This window comes from Ictalurus furcatus, chromosome 17, assembly GCF_023375685.1.
Source record: "Ictalurus furcatus strain D&B chromosome 17, Billie_1.0, whole genome shotgun sequence".
Classification (NCBI taxonomy): domain Eukaryota; kingdom Metazoa; phylum Chordata; class Actinopteri; order Siluriformes; family Ictaluridae; genus Ictalurus; species Ictalurus furcatus.
In genome coordinates, this window is record NC_071271.1 from 2318980 (window position 1) to 2343929 (window position 24950).

A 24950-nucleotide genomic window follows, 5' to 3' on the forward strand; every position below is an offset into this window, starting at 1 on the left:
ATTCTTAAGTCCATAATTGGTTCTTTTCAGGGTGCAGTGCGTTTCCTTATCAAAGAGGATCCCACACAGAACTTGACATAACCCCTTGACTTTGTGGGTTCGCAATGGCTGGACTGTTTTCCTGTTCTATTTAACCTGAGGAACATCTTGTTCTCTGACATGTAATGACCTTTAAGACAGAAACGCTACAGAGAGCGCTGACATTATGTAGGCGGAATCGTATTATTAACTTCTGTAGCTTTAGTTAAATATTCTCCTCCTCGGTGGACCTTATGCAGCATCATCAGCATGTAGAACTATAGCAAAAACCACACACTTTTACATTATATTCCTAAAAGACATACAAAGTTCATGTGAAATGTACTGTACACATGGTTTTTAGACGTGTGTGCATGTTGTGTTTGACACAATTTCCGCATGTAGGGCATGAGATTTTGACACAATTCCTTTATTTTCACATTTTTTTTGTACAAATGATTCGTCATTTTGACACATGAATCCATTTATTGTCATGTTAGTCTTTCAGATGATTCAATTATTTCCATGTGATTTTATTTATTTGTTTATTTATTTATTTATTTAAATAATTCAGTTTATTTCCACATGTAAATTTTTCACACAATTTATTTTCCTGTGATTCTTTTTATTTTTTTTACACTCGATCCATTTATTTTCACATGAATTTTCAGTTCACCTGGGCGGTCAGCGCTAGTGCGAGGGAGGCACAGAAGGCGAGTGTGGAGGCCCGCCACCTCCCGTGGAGAGAAAGGGGGACTGGGCGGCCACAGTCCCTGCTAATAGGCCTGATCTCAGTATGATCATAAAGGCCAAGCAGATGGGTCATGGAGGGAGGTATCAGGGGACGTGAGGTTGTTAGGGCAGTTAGCCCGCAGTACTACTGTAGGGCTTCCCCTAACCAAGGCTGTCCCAACTTTTCAGTCTTCGCTGGTCAACGAAGGGCACAGGACAAAAAAAATCTTACGCTTTCCCTCCAACAGTATGTGGAGAAGTTGACCTCACTAAAAGACCATATGGCAACGTGGAAACTACTGCCAAATGTGTCTCCATGGGTTCTGTCTGCCGTAGAAAAGGGTTACCAGGTCCAGTTCAGAGCTCACCACAGTAGCCAGCACAGAGCAGAGCCCAATGTTAGTGCAGGAAGTAAGATCCCTCTTGGACAAAGGGTCCATAGAACATGTACCCTGTTCCCTGAGGGAGGGAGGTTTTTACAGCTGTTATTTCCTGGTCCACAAGATGGGAGTATGCAGCCAATTTTAAATCTGCGTCATCTGAACCATACTCTTTGGACATAGAGGTTCAAGATGCTCATGCTCAAACTTACTGTTCCACAGATTCAGTTCAAGGACTGGTTTGTGACAATAGATCTAAAAGAATCATATTTCCACATAGAAATATTTCCCAGTCACAGGAAGTTCCTGAGGTTCACTTTTGGAGGCAATGCTGACCATTATCAGGTTCTTTCCTTTAGGCTAGCTTTATCCCCTCACACCTTCACAAAGTGCATGGATGTCACTCTGGCTCCCTTGCGACTTCAGGGCATCCGTGTACTAAATTCCCTGGATGACTGGTTAATTCTAGCACGATCCAGGGAGCTGGCGATTCACCATCGAGATGTTGTTCTCGCCCACATAAGGAGCTTGGGGTTCAGGTTGAACCTCAAGAAAAGTATGCTTTCTCCAGTGCAGAGGACAACTTTTCTAGGGGTTATATGGGCTTCTACTATTATGGGGGTGTTTCTATCACTAACACGCGTAGGGTCAATCCTATCAACATTGATGAAGATAAAGCCGGGTCTGGGCATCCCCTCCAGTCTCTACGAGAGACTGTTGGGGCTTATGGCAGCAGCAGCCAACATCATACCATCGGGCCTATTGCACATGATACCATTTCAGTGGTGGCTGAAAAGTCAGGAGTTTAATCCAAGGACAAAACCTATATCAACCACCAGGGAGGGTTACATTCATGCTCTCTGTTTAGGCAGGCATAATTAATTCTTCTCTGGGTGCAGGGAAAGTTTTTGTCAGTGAGTGCAATGTACATTCCAGGCAACCAGAATGTGGGGGAAGACATTCTGTCGAGGCAGGGGCTGAGGCCCAGGGATTGGAGGCTCCATCCACAAATGGTGGAGTCCATATGGCTGAGTTTCAGCCAAGCGGAAGTGGATGTGTTCGCCTCCGAGGAGACAACACACTGCCTGCTGTGGTTTGCCCTCATTCCTCGTGGTGTGAGGAATGTCGGCTAGACCCAGTGAACTGCACAATAGCTACAGTCCTGGAGTTCTTGCAAGGATGTTTCTCAGCAGGGTTGGCTCCTTCTACAGTCAGGGTCTACTTGGCCACCATTTCAGCCAGCCATGCCCCATTGATGGAGCTTCTGTGGAGCAACATCCTCTAACATCGAGGTTTATGAATGGTGCCGGGAGGCTGAGGCCCATCTGCAGACCACGTATCTCTTCCTGGGACCTTTCTGTGGTCCTGGAAGGTCTGTCAGGTGTCTGCTTTGAGCCCTTAGAGTCAACATCAGAGAAGCTTCTGACTCTAAAGGTAGCTCTACCTGTTGCCACTTCCTGCCTTGACCTTGCCCCTGGATTAGCCAAGGCCTTCTTATATCCTAGGCCGGATTATATTTCTAAAGTGTCTACATCTGCTGCCCAGCTGGTAGTGTTGTAGGCTTTGTGCCCTCCTCCATTCCTCACATCAGAGCAAGAGAAATTGCACCTACTGTGTCCAGTAAGAGCTCTCTGTACTTAATTCCACCGCTCCGGCCAGTAGCGTAAGTCGGAGCAGCTGCTGGTCTGCTTGGCGGCGACGGTAGAGGTGATGCTGTGTCAAAGCAGCGCATCTCTAATTGGATAGTAGAAGCAATCTCTATCGTTTATGAGGTGCACGGTCGGACTACGCCTCTGGGCATAAGAGCTCGTTCCACTAGGGGAGTCGCCTCCTCGGAGGCTTTGTCCAAAGGGGTACCCTTACAGGATGTGTGTGCTGTGGCGAGGTGGTCTACGCATTCATTCCCACATTCATTTGATATTACAGCCTGGATATACATTCCACCCCGAGGGCGCTTCCCACAGTTTGAAGCTCATGCATTGTCTCGTTCCCTTCTCAGGGAACAGGGTTACATGCGTAACCCAGACATTTTATGTGTTTTTTTACATGTATTATTTTAGGTTTTTTGAGTCATGTGTGGTCCGGGGTTCGATTCCTGCCGGGGCCATGTGTGTGCGGAGTTTGCATGTTCTCCCCGTGCTGCGGGGGTTTCCTCCCCCAGTCCAAAGACTATGCATGGTAATGCATGGTAGGCTGATTGGTGTGTCTAAAGTGTCCGTAGTGTATGAATGGGTATGCGAGTGTGTATGCGATTGTGCCCTGCAATGGACTGGCACCCTGTCCAGGGTGTACCCCGACTTGTGCCCGATGCTCCCTGGGATTGGCTCCAGATTCCCCCGCGACCCTGAAGAAGGAGTAAGCGGTAGAAGATGGATGGATGGATGGATGGATGGATGGAGTCATGTGTGCAGTTCATAACGTGGTGAAATGTGCATCCAAATGTTTGTCACATAATCACACATGAAATATATGTATTTATTTTGTTTTTAGTTTCTCTCAATAAAACACTAATGCAGCTAATAAACTAGGAACTCATTGCATTAAAGCTCCAGACTCACCAATGATCTTGCTGTAAAACTCACGTGATGATTGTACGTCAATGTGTCTTTTGCTGCTGTGTTTGAGCACATTAACGTGAAACTCCCTGAGCGCGTGCTGAGAACCACACATTCGATTTTCAGACTGATGTGTTCCAGGAAAGTGGACGTTATTTATGTTGGCATGCTTCATTACTGAACCCACTGGCTGGAGATACACATCATAAACGTCAGAGTTTCCATTTGCTCTCGAAAATATCCAATAGCATCATCATTCAGTGCACGATAGAAAGGTGGCTTTTTTTTAGGACACAATTTATGGACCGTATTTTGCTTTAATGCAGAAGAGACCCCACAGAGTGTGGTGGTTCTTTTAATTACAGTAAATTTGGTTCTCTGTCTAGGTTCACAACCATAGTATGAAGTGTATGAATGTTTCTCTTAGTTTCTTTGGGTTTTATAGGAATGCTGTGTGTACTTATGGAATTCCTGAGAACTCTCAAACCTATTTCTCTATCCCTAATAGCCATGGCTGTTGAAATGCTGACACAGTATGGACTTCGGCAAATATATATTTGGCCTTACTGTTATTTTCTCCAGAGTGTTTTGTGCTTCTAGGTTAAGTGTAAAGTGTTCTTTGGTCTATCCCATCAGGAAAACCTTATATATTCTCATTTATTTTAGTATACTTATTGGGTGTTCTATCTATCTATCTATCTATCTATCTATATATATATATATATATATATATATATATATATATATATATATATATATATATATATAAAACATCCTTGTCTAATCTTGGATAAAGCTTGGATTATTGGTGTTACTTGATATATGATAAATAACTTAAAATTCATATATATATATATATATATATATATATATATATATATATATATATATATATATATATATTTATCATATATCAAGTAACACCAATAATCTAAGCTCTAATATTAGAAAAGGATGTTTCTTGGAAAAAGTAGGGCTTTTTAACATTTATTAGATAATAACATTTATTATCTAATTCGGGATCGCTATTTTAATCTTTTTTTTCGTGACACTGTCATAAACTCTTTTATGACAATGTTATTAATATGGAAAGATCGTCTTAATGGTGCCGTAAATAATAAACTATAACCCTAAACCATGCATTGATTTGTTACTTTGGGATACTTTATAGGTTGTATGTAGGAAAAGGTTACATTCCTTTAAGAAGCTATAACACAACACTTAAATAAAGATAATATTTTTTTTTCTGTCATAGTCAATATTATTAGTATCTACAGTATTAGGGGGAGAAAGGTAAAATCCCGAATCCTAAAGCGTTGATAAATTCATTTGGTTGTTTAGGAAATATTTATAGGTTCTATGTATGTTATAGATTTTATGTAGACTGCCTTTAAGAAGCTAGAAGAACTAGAACAACTTATTTCTAGTAACTACACTCGTAGCAAAAGGATAAATCTAGAACTCTAAAGGGTTCTTTGATGTGTTCTTCTATGGTGGAATCTTTCAGTGGTTAGCATTTCTTTAACAATCACTTAATAAAATTTCTAAACGATGATGGAAATCTGTCTTCTTTTAACACACTCATGTCTGCAATCACGGCTGTGAAAAATTGAATAATTTTGTCTTATTTTTTGGTCTAATGCCATCAGTTTTCTTCCTCCACATAAATTTGAAAAATGACTTTGATGACTAGATGAGTTCTGTCCAAAAGAAATAATAACCAGCAATAAACTGTCAATGATGTGAAAGTCCTAATGTAGCAAATGAATATGGGACGTGAACTGAGCTCATTTCACAGATGAAGTGCTCTCTATAAGAAGTTCTGGCTGATAAACAATTAGTTAAAACGTCCTTACTTGATACATCGAGCATGAATAACCTCGCAAATATCACATTACTGTCATTGCTATTCATATGATGATGACTCATTAGATTATAGCTGCTAATGAATTCCAGCTCCATCTGCAAATCTTTCATTTTCTTTCAGAAACCCGTGCATATTGATATGTCTTTATGGAGTATAATTGTATTCAGGGTTTTCTTTATCATCGACATTTCTGCTTTGAGTGAATATTTCAATGAACCTTTTCAAAACCCTTCAATTTTTTCTTTATTTATGAATTTAATGAAGGAACATCTGGACTTCTAGAAGGTCGGTTTTGTCTGATTGGGAAGCCCTTATTGGTTCTGGGTAGAAAGTAAAATTGCTTTAGGAAGCAAAAATCCCTAATTATTATTTTTTTTTTATTCCATATTCTAAGTATCTACAACGTTAGATTTAGATTAGACTAGTGTTCTTTGGTTTGTCCCATTATGAAACCTTATAGGTTCTATGTAGAAAAGGTTTCACGTACAGTCCATTTAGGAAGTTTGAAGAACTCCTGAGAAACAATTTATTTAAAGAGCATATACATATTGGGAATATAATATTTCTAGTAAATATAAAACGATTAAATGTAAAACCCTAAACTGTTCTGTAGTTTGTCCCCTTTGGGAAAATCTTATAGTATGTAGAACAGAGTTCATAGAAGCTAGAACATTAAAAAAAAAAAAAAAAAGAAGTAAAGATATTCCATTTTCTTAGTAACTACACTGTTAAGGGGAACACTTTAGGATTCTTTGGTTTGTCCCAGTTGGGAAACCCGAATGGCTTTAATAAGGGTGGTTTAGTGGTTAGCATTGAGTGGTTAGCATTGAGTCCAAAGATTGACATTGATTGGAATTTCCAAATTGTCCGTAATGTACGCATGTGTGCACAATTTTGCCCTGTGATTGGTTGGCACCCCGTCCAGTGTGGACCCCACTGGTTTGTCCTTTTGGGAAACCCTTATAGGTTCTATGTAGGAAAGGTTTCATCTAGGAAGCTAAAGTTCAATAGCAAAACATTTGGAGGAACTCCTCTATAAAGTCAGTTTTAAATGTACAATGATTGGAAATAGCATCAATGACATAAAATCCTCCTACTCTGTTTATAGCCACAGATATCCCATTTCTATTAAAGATGACCCAGTTCTGGAGAGCATTCTCTGTGTGTAATAGTGTAAAAAATAAATAGCATGTGCTATTATGCAAAATAAAATGGTTTACCCTTGAATTCTCCAGATCCCCCATCTCTCTTTTTCTCCTCCTCCGCCATGCAGTGAATAGACGCAGGTTCCAAACTCTAAATCAATCTTTGGATGAAATAATGAAGTGGAGAGTGCAGGAAATTCATTCGCATTAGGAGAACGAGAGGTCTTGACATTAATTAATAAACACAGAAGGTTAATCTGGTCAAGTGCACATTAGTCCAGGACATGTAAATCAAATAACTTCAGAAGGTCAGAGTTTGGTTTCCAGTGGTAACATTTGGATGAAATTGTTAATAATTCTACTAGGGCTATATTATATGTATTATTAATGTGACTGAATATGCATTTTTTTTTTTTTTAAGAAACTTTAACAGAATGGTTCACAGGGTGTCCGTTTGAGATAAGAGGTGTGTATTGTGGGATCCCACTGTACACAACAAAAAAGTCACGTGACTTTCATGCAGGTGTGAGCAAGCTGTCAGATATGAAGCTTGCTTGACAAACCAAGACCATTTACAGTGATTACTCATTCATGCTAAATTTAAATCAGTCATTTTACTCATTTGGCAGATGCTTTTTGTCCAAAGTGGCAATTTAGAAGGTGTAGAGTCTTGCTCAAGCCACCAGTTTGGAGGTATCAGGATTCAACCTTCTGATCATTCGTCCGAACCCTAACCACTAAGCTACTACTACTAGTTTGTTAATATCTCGGGAAATAGAACCGGCATATCACCAAGAGATACAAACAACAATAATAACTGTGCATGTTGTAAACGTACACATCTCTAGTTGAGAGCAATTATGGACTGAAATGATGTAGATGAGGTTGAGGATCTGACTTTTCTACTGATGGGGTTTTTCCATAATATGTATATTTGGAGTACTACAGAGCTGCAGATGTAGATACAGATAGTGTCATTGTGTTGTACCTGTATTAAATGCTAATTCATGTTTAGAATCATGTCCTCCTGTTGTGCTCCGTCTTCCATGGCCTTGTGGAGGTGCAGAAATGCTAGAAGGTTGACTGTCTTATTCTGACTCTTGTTTCTTTCTCTCTCCACAGGTAAGTGTGCAGATCCTGAGAGTGACAGTCAACCTGATCCAAAATGGACATCATGTGTTCTGCAGAAATGCAGTAAGATTCACCTGAACTCTTTCGCATGCGTTTTTCTTTTCCCCGCTGTCTATCTCCATCAGTCTTCTCATTTTGCCTTGCAAGAGAGAGCAATTATCTCTAATTATGGGTTATTAGATCGAGCTCTTGAGTGGGAAATCAGCTTCAAGAATCAATTTCCATGGGAAGTAGGATATTTAGCACGATTGAGTTTTTGTGTTCAGTATATTCAGTCTTGCATTTGAAGTGGTTTATCTTGAGCACTTTTTCAGTCTTTCCAACTAATACCAAGTCAATGTAATAGCACTGTTCCAGTGGACAGGGTGACACGATGTAGGATGATAACTAATACAAATCCAGCAACATCTTGCCTGAGAACCCATGCCCATTTCTTGTGACATAGCTATTACCTGTGAAAGTAGTAGGAGCGCTGTGGGGCTTGTGAAGTGGGAACTAGTAATTGCGTGCTCTCAAAATGTGTAGAAACAGGTATATCTTTGTTGCAACTACTGAACAAGACATGAGTACCAGTACTTTAAAAACATAACAGAAAGACATTTTGTCAGATGATGAACACAAAAACGGTGTCTGGCAGGAGAAGATTTTTAGTCCGTTCCCAGTAAATACAGTTAGCTGATATTAACTAATACTTGTCTGTTGCTCACTAAGTCAAACACACCCTGGTAGCTTTTATTTCACATTAACAAACTCAAAACATTCTCCAAATCGAAGCTGCCACATCAACAGGAAATTAGAGTCAAGACAAAGCGTTGCATAACGCGAAATAAGGGCTAGGGGCGGCGCTTCCAGGGATGTCGGTTAATACCGAAGACTTCAAAACACCTACATAACTGTCAATCATTCCAGATTCACATGTGGATCGGCTCATCTGTTTTTATTAGAGAGCTAAAAAGAAAATTGGTGGATTTTTGAGTGATAAATCTTGACAGGTGTGCATATGAGATTTCTTTATGATGTACACTAATAGTATTTTTCGTAAAGCCTTATTAGTCTGTATTAGGCTCGTTTATATATATTGTTTAGGCGTTACTGATTTTCCAACGCTCACAATTACCCATTTTAAAATATCGCGATAAACGATTGGATCGTCCTGAAACACTAGCCCAAAAAAAGACAGGAATGCCTAACGTCCACATGGCCGACATTCCATTATGTCAAAAATATGCATAAACATCATGCCACTGATACCATCCCAGTGTATTATTGTGTGGGAATGATAAAATCGTTTTTAAGCCCAGTCAGCATCTTTTTTTTTTGTTTTGTTGAGGTATTAATCATTCGATATTCATCACATATTTATGTCATGTTGGGAGCCACCAGCTAGGACTCCTCATACATGTCTTTTGGTTCATGCCTTGACTTCACGTCTATGCCTTTGACTGTCCTCCATGCTCATCATTGGGGTAGAAATGTAGGACACGCTATTCTGTAAAGCCTCCCTTTGATACACAGCAGGTTGTGTGAAGCCCTTGTAGAGAAAACACAGCTGAAAGGATATGAAATTGCTTTCTGCTTGATTGCAATGCATTATAGCAGCAGGGGTGGAAGGATATTCCAAGTGTATGCTTTAACAGGTATACTGTCGGGATACAAAAATGCACCTGCTCTATCAATACGAGGAGCAAATGATCAGCATGTTGAGTCTTTTAAATGAATACGACAAATGCGGTGCTTTTTAGCTGTTTTAACTCCAAAAAATCTTTTTTTTCTTTTTCTTTTTTCAACACTGAATCTAATTGCAGAACACTAAATTAACAGAATCAACAATTAAATTTCCATAAAACACTCTAAAGTGAGATTTGGTGCTAATTATGAATAGCAGGGAAACAAACATCTGAAATATGTGATACGAATATTTATACCTATTTTTTTTTAATTGTCTATTTTAGACAGAACAGCCACTGAGTCATTTGTGTGAAATGTTTCACATTGGTTTTTTTTTTTTGTTTGTTTGTTTTTTTTTCTCTTTCCATTATATATTCATAGAACTCACATAAGACATGTTCGGTATGAATGCTTTTTCTCTACGTGATGTTGACGTTGACATTAAATACAGACAGGAATTGAACAGGAACAAAAGTAGGCTCCGATGGAGGAGATTTGCAGATAGACATGAAATAAAATAATTAACCTCGAACACCAGAATGACCTTTTTAATTAGAGTGCTGTTTGAGAGGCACCTCTGAAGAGAATTTGTCCTAATCAGAGTCTCCGAGATCAAGGATTATGGCTTTGTATCTTCGCGGAGAAAGTGTCCTGATTAAAATGCTTCCCCGTGGATTCCATGTGTGTGGATTGTGATAAATTTAACTACTTCCTGTTGGTCATTCAGGGGACGGTCAAAAATATGACGTCGGAAAAAATAAATAAATAAATTTTCACCAGGTGTGTGTGGAAATCGCAAAAATCCCCCGAGTACGGAGAACACGTTGCCGGCGCTCAGTAATCCGCTACGTAATTATATAAATATCTAGATTTAAACGTTTTGTGTGTTCACATCCAGCGTTTATTCTCACTTCCAGAACTCATGACACTTACTACAGCTCTGTCCTTTGGCTCAGTTTAGCAGCTTGAATCTACAAATTGTGATTCACTTCCTGCAGGTGAGTCGATTCAGACTTGTTCACCTTGTTCAGATGTTTTCGGTCCACGGTGGGATCGTTGTGTTTTCAGCTACTGTAGCTTAAGATCCGTATCGAGATAGAGAACATACCAGGGTGTCATTCAGATGGATTAAATGCTCTACATGTGTAAGAACTCTTGGAAAGCGATGTCCAGAGACACAAAATGTCCAATACTGATAAACCAGTCTTGAAAAGATACAATCTGACCAAAAAAAAACCCATTCGGTTCTTATAGTGGTTCCTTGGCTGGTTAATGGTGTTAACTCTTTAAAAGGAAACTTTTCTGAAGTAATATCTCTGAATATTTACAAACGTATCAACATTTCTGTATTAATATCTCCATATTTGGTCACATGATCTTGTATTTTAGAAGCTTGATGTGCGAGTCATGAGTAAACATTTCTTCCATCTTGTCTTCTGATTTATCCATCTATGAGGAACACCATTTCCCAACAACATAACGTACCTGCTTGAGGGGAAGAGAAAGAACGCATCAACACCAAGATGAAAGATTTATCTTGACGTAGTCCCAGCTATTAAGGATACATTCAGATTAAATGTTCATCCTATTGAAAAATTCACACACTCCATATGTCTCTGCTACAATTTACTCATCTTCCCACTGCGTTTTCGATGACGATTTTTCATATCAGAATCCAAGAAACACACTCTGCCAAAAACACAGCATGGCAAATGTGTACTTATGCTAAAATGTAAAAAAAAAAAAAATTAAATTCACGTTCTTTGTCTTATCGTCAGTCGCGCGAGGCAGCTTCGAGCAAATGAGAAACTTGGCACAAACACACTAGAGGGAAATGGGTCACTTATTCATGATGGAGATTAACTGAGTGATGTGGAAGTGTGTGCTGCATTACAGAACAGGCGTTAAAATAAAAATAAAATGAAAAACACACCGTTTTAATCTTAAAAGACGGGCCATCATGAAGAACTGAGTAAGAAATCACATCAACATTAGAAGGACATTATCAGTGGAAAAAGTATTCTTTTTATTTCCCTCATCAAAAACTCTGGAAATGAGCTGGATGGAAAACGTAAAGTTACAGCTTTATCTCTGACCGATACAAAGCACTGACGCTGGACATTAAAAAAATGTCTAAAAACGTCACCATATCAACTCTTTATTTCATCTGTTTAGTATTAGTCGAGCAGTTTTCCGAAGTAATCAATAAAAATTATTGAGTTGAGTGTGTGTGTGTGTGTGTGTGTGTGTGTGCGTGTGTGCATGTGTGTGTGTGTGCGTGTGAGAATTACTCTCTGCTGAAGAAAAAAAAAAGGAAACCATCACAGAAATTCTAATGGTTTCCACTATAAATGCCATCACCAACCATCAGCTGTTAACCATTAACACCATTACCAAATGGTTTCCATTACGCAGTAGTAAATATGAAGGACGTAGGTCCTTAATGGTATCCGTTAGACATAACATGCCACCAATAGAAAGTAACAAATTACCAGTAGAGACCCACATGGACCATTACAGTTTCCATTAAAACCAATACAATTCCCATTGTAACCATTAAAACTACGAAATTACGAATTCTGTGAGGGTTTCTGTTGTTTTCTTTTTTCAGCAGGGCCATGAGACGGGTGATTTTTTTTTTTCCCACAGCTTATTACTTCCTTTTATTTTTCTTGGGAGTGCTTTTTCAGCATGTGCTGAATCTTCCAGTTAGTGAACAGACGGCAACAAAATCAAACACTACGCCACTCACGGCTTGTTATGTTCATGTTCAATGTGTGAGTGTTGTGTCAGCTTAGTCAGCTCTCTCTCTCTCTCTCTCTCTCTCTCTCTCTCTCTCTCTCTTTCTCTCTGGCTCACCACCCTCTGAAAGAACAAACAAAGCACATGGCCATAATTACATACAGAACCCAAAACTAAAAAAAAGGCTTGACAGGCCACATACACAAGTAACATAGCAATTCCTATGAAATCCTGCACCGGCATCACTGATTAGTATGAATGCAGAATAAATCAGAGAATGAGTGTACCCGTGTAAATTCTTTGGGTTCTAGTTAAACTCGTGCATGAATGTGGACAGACGCAAAGTAAATGATGTTGGTGTTGGTGATGATGGCGTTCCTCAAGGCTCGCTGCATTATATATTACAAACACGCTCCTTCTTAGCAATATTGGAGAGCGTGGACTTCACTGCTATACTGATCTACACATCTGACCCATTACACAGACCGCCTCCTGCCACTCTGCTCTCATGGCCGACTGGTTTAATGACCCGAATGACTGACGCTCGGAAATGACGCACTCAGGCCGTCCTGATTAAGCCCTCATCAGTCCAAAAGAAAATAAACCGCTACCTACAGACTATCGCTGTTTACAGCCGCTTCAACTCGAGTCAAAAGGCTCGGTGTTACTCTAGACTCCTGGACAGCTTTATTTCATCTTAAGATTATTTATTTCACACCGTAGCATAGAGGTCGTGACCTGACTACCACCACCGTGCTTTACGGACTCTGTTTTACAGTAGTTCATGTTCGGATCCACACCAGATCCTGCAAACATATAAAGCGTAAACTCCTATGTCCTGAAGATGTCAGAAGATGTCGGTAGTTACAGCTTTACCTCTGACATTCGGGACGCCTTCCAGAAATGTTAAATAAACCATAACACAGGTGTTTTAATCGGGTTACAATATGCATACAAGTCCATGTGAACGAGCTGTTACTATAGCAACGATAACGTATCACCGAGCGCATTAATATTAACCTCTGACTGGTCAGAGCTATTGTTTATTGAAAATGAAATGGGTACACCTTTTCGACCAATCAGAATCCAGACCTCAACGGCACTGTGGTGTAAAGAGTGCATTTAAGGTATAAACATGGCATGCAGGTTGCCACAGGCTGAATGAAATTATAGTCCACCAAGACAAGAGTCTACATGATATTCTGTCGGCTGAAGCAAATTCAGAGAGAATAGAGCTATTTTTTCAGGAGCAAGTGCATTTATTTTTAAATGAACGCCGAACACCTGAACTCTTCAACCTTCCTTCAAAAACGAAATATCCTCCTATCGCCTTCAAAAAAAAAGAAAAGCCTCGCTCCAGGTGATGTGATCTCCATAATAAAACATCATGACGGATCTGGATTGAAAGTGTAGCAGGATCATCCCCGGAATACCAATGACCTGAAATGTCAGGATGTTTCATCACGGCATTAAAACAGCTTTAAAGCTGATGCATAGTTTAAGGAGGGAGTAAATGGCATTCTCAATAACAATGATACTATCTTTCCAGCTAACTCTAGAAACCGACAGGGATATTTTCTTCTCGTTCACACGCACGATCAGTATTCTGCTCGAACCGGTAGAATTCCCATTCACGTGTTTGAAAGGCTGCTTAACATTCGGCCGAGTGAAGCTGCAGCGGAATTGACCGGCATTCAAAGCCATTAGAGTTTTCCAGCTGAAATCAGACAGTGATGCAAGTTGGCTCTGGAGGATGAGGAAGAATTTTCACGCAGGAACCTTAACCAAGAATGCTTCACAGGGTATTTTATTCCACAGCACTGTTGAATTCGCAATTCTGATTAGTTAGAAGGTTCCGGTTAATTTTCTATAAAAATCTAAATCACGGGCTCATGTTAATGCACTCGTTCTAATACAGGGACTGAATTTTTATAATTTTTTTTTCAACAGATTTAAAAATAACCTCATATAATTAATATGAAGTTTTCTGTAAGGATCTGTTGGTTTTTTTTTTTTTTCTTAACATTTATGGAACATCCTCAACCCCGTATTAATGAGAAAAAATTGATTTATTTATTTATTTTTTATTTTACTTATAATAATTTATTTAAAAAATGATGTAAGCTGTTAATCTACTTCTTGTATTTTATTAATGCAGTATTATATTTGGAAAGATCCTGTATATGAAATAAAAAAATAACGATTATAATAGTACAATAATTGAACAGATAACTTGGCACTTGTAAACAAATTGATTTTGAAAAGGAAATGAATATTAAAATACTTTTTTTTTTAAAACCTCTTTTGTATTCAAATCTCTCCATCAGTTCTCTTTTATTGTATTTTAATTAGAAACATTAGTTAACGTCATGAGAAATATGACTGAAAAATACAGTGAGCAAATACAGTTCAGGTCATAAGTTTACAGTTTTTAGCATCTTCTGCATATTTGACTCCTTTCCAACAGCGGCTATATGATTTTGATTGAGATCCGTCTTTTCACACTGTGGACGACTGGGAGACTCGTACACATGTACACTATTATAAAAGGTGCAAACATTCACTGATACTCAAGAGGCAACACGATACATTAAGAGCCAGGGGGGTGTAAACTTTTAAACAGGACGATCGGAGTCAAATATGCAGAAGACGCTGGAAAAGTAAAGACTATGGAGGACCCGGAGGATTTTTCTGAAGAACAGTGGGCAGATTAACTGCTCAGGACAAACAAGGGACTCATGAACAACTCTCACAACACACAAAAACAGGTAACGACACACAGTATGAAGAAATTTCAAGGGTGTGTAAACTTTTGAGCTGGTTTATTTGTGCAAATTCAGTTATTATTGTGCCTTGTGGACTCAATTAAATTATGAACATTTAGAAGATTCTACAATGTGGATGTAAACATATGACCTCAACTGTAGCCTGAAATTCCATATAGGATTTAATTTTTTATTATTATTTTATTTTAACAGAACTAATTTTCTTAATCCGTTCCTCATATTTGAACTTCCTGATTATCTTGCTCGATTAATCTCTCCGCTCGTCCATTCTCTTCTCTTATCTTTGATAATAGCGACCCTCGCTTCACCTTTTCAGCTCACAGTGTAAGAGGAGGAGTAATTACCGCTGCAACCTGCTTCACCGCTCAGAGACCTTTCACATCAAGTGTGTTCGCCAACGCCTCATGGACAGAGTCCTGACCCCAGCGGCTAAGAGTTCCTGCCGGACATGTTTATTGTTTTAAATATAGAACAGAAGTGAGGAGAAGCAGTGACAGGGCGTAACACGAAGCAAGGACCGTGTTCTCTAGAGTTCTATCGCGCATTTAGCCCGAGTGTGCCTACATTACAGTGAAAAATATCAATATGAGCATAAATTGAATTCAGCATTGATTCTGATCATCTAATATTTACCTACCATCATCATGAACAAAACTAGAAATGATTGTAGAACCTGCTTAGGAAGCTAAGAACCTTTAACTATGAAAGCAAACCCTAAAGAACCCATTTTTTTAGAACCTTATAACAGAAAGTTTCCTTTTTCAAAGTAGCAGTAGAAGGTCTTTAGAAAGAAGGAATCTTTCACTCAACAAAGGACATTTTAAAGCCCCCCCCCCAAAAAAAAAGAAAAAAAAAAGAAAGAGTGTATGCAGAACCCTTTTAGATCACGTTCAAGTTTCCAAGTAGAACCCATTTAAGGAAGCTAAGAACATTTAACTATTCCAAAAAAAAAAAAAAAAAAAAAACTTGAAGAACGCTTTTTTCTGAAAAGTATATGTAGAGCCTTATAACAGAAAGTTTTCTTTTTTTCAAAGAAGGTTCCAAGTAGAAACCATTTACAAGTCCAAGAACGTTTAACTATCCGAGGAAGGGTTACTGGACCCTTTTATTTCTACGAGCACCTGTAGAACCCTAAAACAGAGAAGAATGTTCCTAGTTCCAATCAGATCCCTTTTTTAGTAAGCTAAGAACCTTTAACTATCCAAAGAACTCCCTGGAGAACCCATGTTTTTTATTTTCCGATTTGTATGTAGAACACTATTTTTTTTAAAAGAGGTACCAAATACCACCCCTTTAGAAAGCTAAGAACCTTTAATTATCCAAAATTAAATAAAAATAAACAACGACCTTGAAGAACATTTTTTCTCTAAGATCACCTGTAGAACCCTACAAAAGTGGTGTTACCATGAAGGGCTTTCCAAGTCACTTTTAGCTCACTAAGAACTTTTAATTATTCAAACAACCCCCTGAGGAAGTGTCTAAGGAGAACAATATGACAGAAAGTTTCTTTTTTTTTTCCCAGGAGGGCTACACGAAGAACCTTTAACTTTCCAAGCAATGCTTTTAAGTGATCCTTAATTAAACCTGAACCTGATTATGTTCCTATGACTGCACCCTCAAAAGTGCGTTATTTCTCGAATAACTTTATTAATCTGTTTAGTTACAGTGAATGTTCTGAAACTTGAGACAGTTCCAAAAACAAACACCCCCTTACAGAAAACGTCACTATATCAATGAATATAGTAGGTTATTATGTGTTTGACAACAGCACGTTTTTTTTTTTTTTTAATTCATCAATTTAAACCAGCTGATATTAGAGAACAAATTCTGACCAATCAGATTCGAGAATTTAACAGCGCTTAGTCTTAAGAAGTAAAAGAGTTTGGACCTTTTCCATCGCTGCACTATATATCAGTTCCTCACCATGGCATATAATGCAGATATTATTTGGTTTAGACTGAAAGCACACTCTTTAATTATTTCTCTGAGCTCTCTCTCTCTCTCTCTCTGTGTTTACTCTCACTGTTTGTGTTTGTGTCACTCGAAATGACACATATAATAAAAGGCTGTCTTTCTCCCACTGAGCATAGAGTAAATGTGATGATGTAATTTTATCCTCAGCCATTGTTTTATACACAACAGGACATGACACGCTTTTACACACTGTCTATTTAGCAGTGGCTGTGTGTTAGTGTTTCTTTTTTTTTTAAATCCTGCATGGGCATTTGTTTTTGCAGATTTGACATTCATTACATCCTTCTACACAGAGCAATGTGACACTTCGTGAACAAAGGCGCTGTTCATTCAGCCGCTGTAGAAATTTCGAGAATTCGCCTTTTCACGATGGAAGTGACACGGACTCGATTTTTTTTTTCTTCTTCTTCTGTGATCTTTCCCTGCCCTCGCTGCATACAGCAGGTTGATGCTTGTTCTGGCTAGCTGCCATTTTAAAAATTGTACTGATGCGGTAATTACTTTACTGCTGTTTCACTGTAGTCTGGAAACCAACCATTAAGAGGTTTCAAAATCGTTAGTTATTAGATAGAATTATTGGTTTTCGAAAACTGCTTTATTAATAAAACTAATGATTGATAGTACACTGAGGATCACTTAACCATAAAGTGTAGCATCAGTAAACCACACGCACGTTTATTAGCTCGTGTTTATACCGTAACACATAACTGGTGATTGATTTTCTGAAGAATGAACCACATGGTTAAATACGTTTATATTCATAATATGTTATTGTTTCTATAGTAACAATGTACAAAGACCACTCCTCATTATCTAAGGCTATGTGCAATCTAATATATGTGCAATTGTTTAAATGATGAAGCTTTCTGTCAGGAGATGTTTATTTAACATTTATGGAAGGAGTCTCCAGTGTCAGGATTTGTAGCAGAACAGAAGAGATTACACTTTGAGGTAAAGTAACATGACAAGCTGCAATATTATTATTTTTTGTCTTATTAACTTCAATAGAGAGAAAGAAGGTTGGTGAGGGAATGACACAAGTGAGAACAGGGACTAACTTGTTTCGCAGACATTAAATGTTAATAATTGGCAGATTGCTGTGGTATAAGAGGAATAAAACGCTTCAGAATGTGCTGTGATTGGAAAATAGTAGGAAAATAATCAGGAACCACAAACCACTAACTTTCATTCATGCATAATTACAAATTAAACCAAACAAAACAACACATTAGTTACAGGAATCCCTCTTTAAATAATGCTCATTGTTGTTTTTCCACAGAGTCGGAAGTGATTAAAACTCTGCTGGGGTCAAGAAAAGGTCAAATGCGATGTCAAGATGACGTCTTAATGAAAGGACTTTCTTGCCACTGAAGCTTTTAGGCTCTGAGTATTTGGATTTTATTTGTAAAGTAACTTGTGGTGAAGTAATGCCGGTATCATAGAATATACAGTAAGAACTGGTGTAATTATAGTAGATGAGGCATAAGAGGCTTTAGAGAATACGATACGATCAAGACGTTGTCAGGGTTTGTAGACAAAGACGGATGCAAGCGCAGATTTTCGGTTTAATAATGATGAAAACAAAACACAGAAAGACACTATGAACACGTGGTAATGTAACAGAACTAGAAAACAAACCTGCAACAATACATAAACGACAGGAGAGCAAGACGTCAAAGCGAGACCCTGAGTGCTGTATAAACCGTGACTTAAATAGTGTGCGTATTAACCTCAAGCGTGAATCAGGTGCAGATGGTCATGTGACAGTGATGCAGTGGGATGCAGTGGCTGCGGGGAAACGTAGTCCCGAGCTAGTTCCCATATATTCATGACAGACATGGTGCTTTCGCCTCATTGTGGACGTAGTTAAGAGTTTTTAAGTGCAGAAATACTGGGCGGAGTTTATTATGATATTAAGGAACCTTTAGCAGAAGCTTTTCTTTTCAAAGACGGATCACTTTTAAGGCCCGTTCACACCGAGATGGGTTTTTTTTTTTCAGCGCATTAAACGGTCTGTGTCTAAATCAATGACTGTCAATGGGAGTGTTCACACCCACGCGGTTTATAAAACACATGGTGTCAAAGCGGCAAATTTTTTAAGTGTCGAGGGGTTCGTTTTTTGGGGGTTTCCTTGACTTGCTGCTTTAAAAACTGGCCGACTAAAGAGCATTTGTGCTTTTGTTCACGTGCCCAGAGCCGCTGGAGTTACATAAAAAACACGACTGGTGGCGCTCAAGCACAAAACTGTCCTGCCGAGCACACGTCGATACCTGAAGAAGAAGAAGAAGAAGTCGACGCAAGCAAGAAGCTGTTTTTCCCCCCTGAAGAGCACCTCAATGTATTTCTCTTCAAAACATTCTCTCAGTGTTGCAGTCTATAGTAAATATCATTGTTTCTTTGTCACTTCCCTACAAATGTTTCACGTCTCTGCTCTACGATAATCAGCTGATTGATAGTCCATTGTATTTATTTTGCACCTGGCATATATTTGCATATAAGTATTCTTGACCTCGTATTCAAAAAGCTAAGTGTCCCATTATTGCGTCGCTGTATTATCACATTGACCACAAAAAAAGACTATTCGTTGTGAACACTTCATCAATTTGCAGGAACAACATTTTCAGGCACAACAATAATTGCCTTATAAACCCCCCCCCCCCCCCCCCCCAACAAAAAAAAAATTGAAATTAAATAAAATAGTGGTAAGCACGTTCGCCTCACACCTCCGGGGTCGGGGGTTCGATTCCCGCCAGGGCCCTGTGTGTGCGGAGTTTGCATGTTCTCCCCGTGCTGCGGGGGTTTCCTCCGGGTACTCCGGTTTCCTCCCCCAGTCCAAAGACATGCATGGTAGGCTGATTGGCGTGTCTAAAGTGTCCGTAGTGTATGAATGGGTGTGTGAGTGTGTATGTGATTGTGCCCTGTGATGGACTGGCACTCTGTCCAGGGTGTACCCCGCCTTGTGCCCGATGCTCCCTGCGATAGGCTCCAGGTTCCCCCGTGACCCTGAAGAAGGAGTAAACGGTAGAAGATGGATGGATGGATGGATGGGTCTTCCCATAAGTATCATTATTTATTTCAAAAGCGTATATTGTTTAAAATTAGAACTTTAAGGATTTATCTTTAAAGAAGTATTTGTTGCAGTGGCCAAATCACCAAATTCCTGACATTTCACAGAAGTTTATACGTGCTTTAACTTTGACAGAACATGTTAGATCAAAAATATTATATAACTGACACTTGGAGGCAGTATGATTGGAGGCAAATTGATGATTCAATTTTGATGTTTTTTGTTGTTTTTTTTGGGGGGGGGTGGGGGGCGCAGTTTTCATTGTGTGATGGACCAACAGAAACCAAAGCAGCCAATTTCCAGATATTCCTTTTCCACTCGCTACATTTTAGTATTTTGCTTTTACGCATTTTTAAGCATGATAGTCTGAGTGGTTTACAATGTATTTTATTCAAACAGAGTTATCAGAGTGACTGGAACGTGACAAGATAATTACAGCACTTTTCAGCAGTTGCCCTAGACAGTTACACCTCGTACTGTAAAAGGTCAGCCTGTCTGTGTAGGCAGTTAAATAGGAGGACAGTGAAGTTTTTTTTTTTTAGCAGAAGCACTAAACATGCTGTTTCTGCAATGGTAGAGTTGCATTTGTGGTGCAATCTGATGTTAATCAGTGAATCTGTAAACGGGAATTGTGGACAAAGTGACAGTTTATTCTATTTTTACTGTTGGCCGTGTGAGTGGCGTGCCCACAGACAAATGCCACATTTTAAAGCACCTTCAATTATGACAAATAAGCCCTTACAGCAGGGTCAAATATTTCATTTTATCAAAAACCAACAGGCTGAGAGCAAACTATTTAACTCAGTCAGGGTAAACTCTCTCTCTCTGTCTCAGGATATGACTGTGTATCTGTTCAGTGAAATTGGGATTGGTTTTATTAACCATTGGACGAGTTTATTAACCATTAAACTGGTTTAGTACCCATTGGACTGGCTTAGTACCCATTGGACTAGTTTATTAACATTGGACTGGCTTAGCACCCATTGGACTAGTTTATTAACATCGGACTGGCTTAGTACCCATTGGACTAGTTTATTAACATTGGACTGGCTTAGTACCCATTGGACTAGTTTATTAACCATTGGACTGGCTTAGTACCCACTGGACTAGTGTATTAACCATTGGACTGGCTTAGTACCCATTGGACTAGTTTATAAACTATTGTACTGGTGTAGTACTCATTGGACTAGTTTATTAACCATTGGACTGGCTTAGTACCCATTGGACTATTTTATTAACATTGGACTGGTGTAGTACCCATTGGACTAGTTTATTAACATTGGACTGGCTTAGTACCCATTGGACTAGTTTATTAACCATTGGACTGGCTTAGTACCCATTGGACTAGTTTATTAACCACTGGACTGGCTTAGTACCCATTGGACAAGTTTATTAACATTGGACTGGCTTAGTACCCATTGGACTAGTTTATTAACACTGGACTGGCTTAGTACCGATTGGACTAGTTTATTAACATTGGACTCGCTTAGCACCCATTGGACTAGTTTATTAACATTGGACTGGCTTAGTACCCATTGGACTAGTTTATTAACATCAGACTGGCTTAGTACCCATTGGACTAGTTTATTAAAATCGGACTGGCTTAGTACCCATTGGACTATTTTATTAACATTGGACTGGTGTAGTGTATTAACCAATGTACTGGTTTAGTACCAATTGGACTAGTTTATTAACAATTGGACTGGTTTGGTTCCCACTGGACTAGTGTGTCAACCAATGGACTGGTTTAATACCAATTGGACTAGTTAATTAACCAATGGACTGGTTTAGGACCCACTGGACTAGCTTATTAACCATTTGACTGGTTTAGTACCCATTGGACTAGTTTATTAACCATTGGACTGGTTTAGGACCCACTGGACTATTTTATTAACCATTTGACTGGTTTAGTACCATTGGACTAGTTTATTAACCATTGGACTGGTTTAGGACCCACTGGACTAGTTTTTAATCATTGGACAGGTGTAGTACCCCTTGGACTAGTTTATTAGCCATTGGACTGGTTTATTAACCATTGGACTAACTTAGTCCCAATTGGAATAGATTAGTAACCATTGGACTAGTTTATTAAACACTGGACAAATTTTTTAATCAATGGATTATTTTAATTAAACACAGGATTGGTTTTAGTCACCAGTGGACTGTTTTTATAAATCATTGTGCTTTTTCATAAACATTGGACTAGATTCTAAATCACTAGACAAGTTTATTACCTATTGGACTGTTTATTTCCCTTGCACCATCTCTATTCAAATGCAATGTTTTTATTAATCACTGTATTGGTTTTATTGCCCAGTAGATGGCCTATTATAAAGGGGGCTGGTTTTATTAACCACTGTGCTTGTTTATTAACCGTTGGACTTGCTTAGTACCCAATGGACTAGTTTATTAACCATTGGATTGGTGTAGTACCCACTGGACTAGTGTATTAACCACTGAACTAGTTTAGTTCCCATTGGACTAATTTATTCTCCATTGGTCTGACGTATCAATCATTGGACAGGTGTAGTACCCACTGGCCTAGTTTATTAACCATTAGATTGGCTTAGAACCCAAAAAAACTTTTCAGAAAAGCGCAAAGTGACATGAACCACCAAACAGGTCTCATGTTGGTTGGCAAGTCAGAAAAACAAACATGGAAGCCAAAGTGGTGGTGAAAGATGAGTCTTATTAACGAGTGAGTATGAGGAGATGTTTGGAAGAGTATTTGGAATTTTTGAGACATTTACTGCTATGCAATTTGATGTTTCACTTTAACCGTGGCGGCAAACAGTTGTTGCATAAGCAGTTAAAGCGTCTCTTGATTTTCTCACTCCAAAGCTACAGCAAAGACAAACAACCTCCTCATCAACAATAACACTCATCTGCCTTTCTGATAATAAATCAAACCTCTAAATTACAAAAGATTTGAATGTCACTGAACATTATTTCTGAACGCTATCTCATCAGCTGTTCTCTCTATGGAGGAGTTTCCCCCTCTTGAAGGCAGAATCTCGAGTGACATCAGTCTCATTATGACTCAGCGAGACACGGTCTCTGCTGCATTATGGGTAACGTGGTGTGTCGTTCACTCGGTGGATTCAGTCACAGAAATGTTATACGGCGTGTACTGGACACGTGGTCGAAAAGTGAATAGTAATAATGGTGGAATGACGAATGACAAAAACGAGAGCATCAGTTTAACACATATTCATCACCTGTAAAATAATATCTCTCAGACACACCACGTTATAGAATTTGATATAGGACCTTGAATGTGTTTCGTGTTTCCAGGCTTGTACCGCCCCCTAGTGGAGTCTTCCGATAGTCGCATCACTTTTATGTTATCCTGGAGGTTTTAAAATGTGTATATTGTTATCATAATTGACGCAGAATAGACCGGATGCTGATTATTCTTTAGCTGAATTTGTTTTGTTTTGCTCACTTCTGACCATAGTGTTTGTAACAGCACAGATTATACCGTATTATAAAAGAACGTTAAATTTGATTGTGTGTATATATGGAAATATATACTTCATTTACATAATAAACAAGATATTAAAAGCTGCAAAAATTAAAGGACTAACACAGCGACCGAAATCATACTAAACCTACCTTTATACCCTTTTCCTAGTCGTTCCATGTCGTGCCACTGCGATGTCGTAGTCTGGATTCTGATTGGTCAGAAGGTGTTTTAATTTAATTTTAAGTTTATATTTATGCACTCGTTCTAATATATTATCAGATATATTATAAAGCAAATTCTCCACATAAAGGGGTTTTAAAAAATGTGTGTAATCATTGATGTGGTTTTAATCATAATATAGCGAAACATAATTGGTTCGGGAAATTATATAACTACTAATCACGGTTATATGATGCTTTGTTTCCGATCGTTTGTACCGTGAATGTTGTTATTTATTTATTTATTTGTTTAATTTTCTACAGTATTATATTAATAATCAGACATCTTTGAGCATAAACTGTGATTTAATCCAACCTGCATTGTAAAGCAGCGCCCCCTCCTGGTGATTATTTGGATTGTTTGATTTGGTGATTCAGCTTTATGTTTTAATCGAGCCAGTGACACATTAAGAACAAAGAGACATCATCCCAATTGTCAAACCAGCTACAGTAAGCTTTCTTTTGTACTTACAATCCTAACCGACGTTGGAAATATTGACGACCCGGAACAGAACCGATCATGTTCACGGGTCATTAATGATCACGACTCGACACCCGAGACCTCATGAGACAAGAGAGTGTGTCCATTAATTTCACAGCCTACCTTTTTCCCCCACAAACTGGTGCATGGGTTCATAAAAAAAAAAAAACCTTCTTCCAAAGCCACACTCACACTGTAGACCCGCTTAAAGCTCTTCCATTTGTTGATCATAAAATATTAACACCACACACACAGACTAGAAGCTGAGCAGGAGTGAAGGCTTTTACACTTTTCTTTTTTTCCAAAACGTCTTTTCTATAGTCGGAAAACAGCAGCTGTGTCCTTTTCCGACAAGAACAATGTTTGTTACGGGACAAGGGGAATGTTTGTAATGTCTTCCAACCTTCAGCTGTCTTTCTTTCCTAAACAATTTGTCAAGTGAAACTGACACACCTCCGTGTCAGGTTATGAGAGTTTCTTTAGTATAAAACATGGTGCCGCTTGTGGAAAATGCAAGACTCAGGGTCACCCACACACACACCCACCCACCCACACACACACACACACGCACGCACTCCATTTGTTAGCTGACTTGTGGTAGCACTAAAACTATAGCAAACCTACCAGGCATGATCTTATTGGTGATGTGATTTAGAAACAGAAATTATTTATTAATATGTTGTTCTCAATTTTATGTAAATGATAAATTGGCTCCAGTCG

The 24950-nt window shown here is 38.7% G+C and overlaps 1 protein-coding gene across 2 annotated transcripts in view; it reads left to right on the forward strand.

The window, feature by feature from the left end:
- lsamp (limbic system associated membrane protein) overlaps positions 1–24950 on the forward strand; it is a 690614-nt gene that overhangs the window by 373028 nt on the left and 292636 nt on the right. The window contains exon 2 of one of the 2 annotated variants that reach the window (XM_053647175.1): positions 7820–7891. The exons of the other annotated variant lie outside the window; for it this stretch is intronic. Within the exon in view, the coding sequence (XP_053503150.1) occupies positions 7820–7891 (72 nt within the window). The remainder of the gene's footprint in view (positions 1–7819; positions 7892–24950) is intronic. 2 annotated transcript variants of the gene reach the window in all.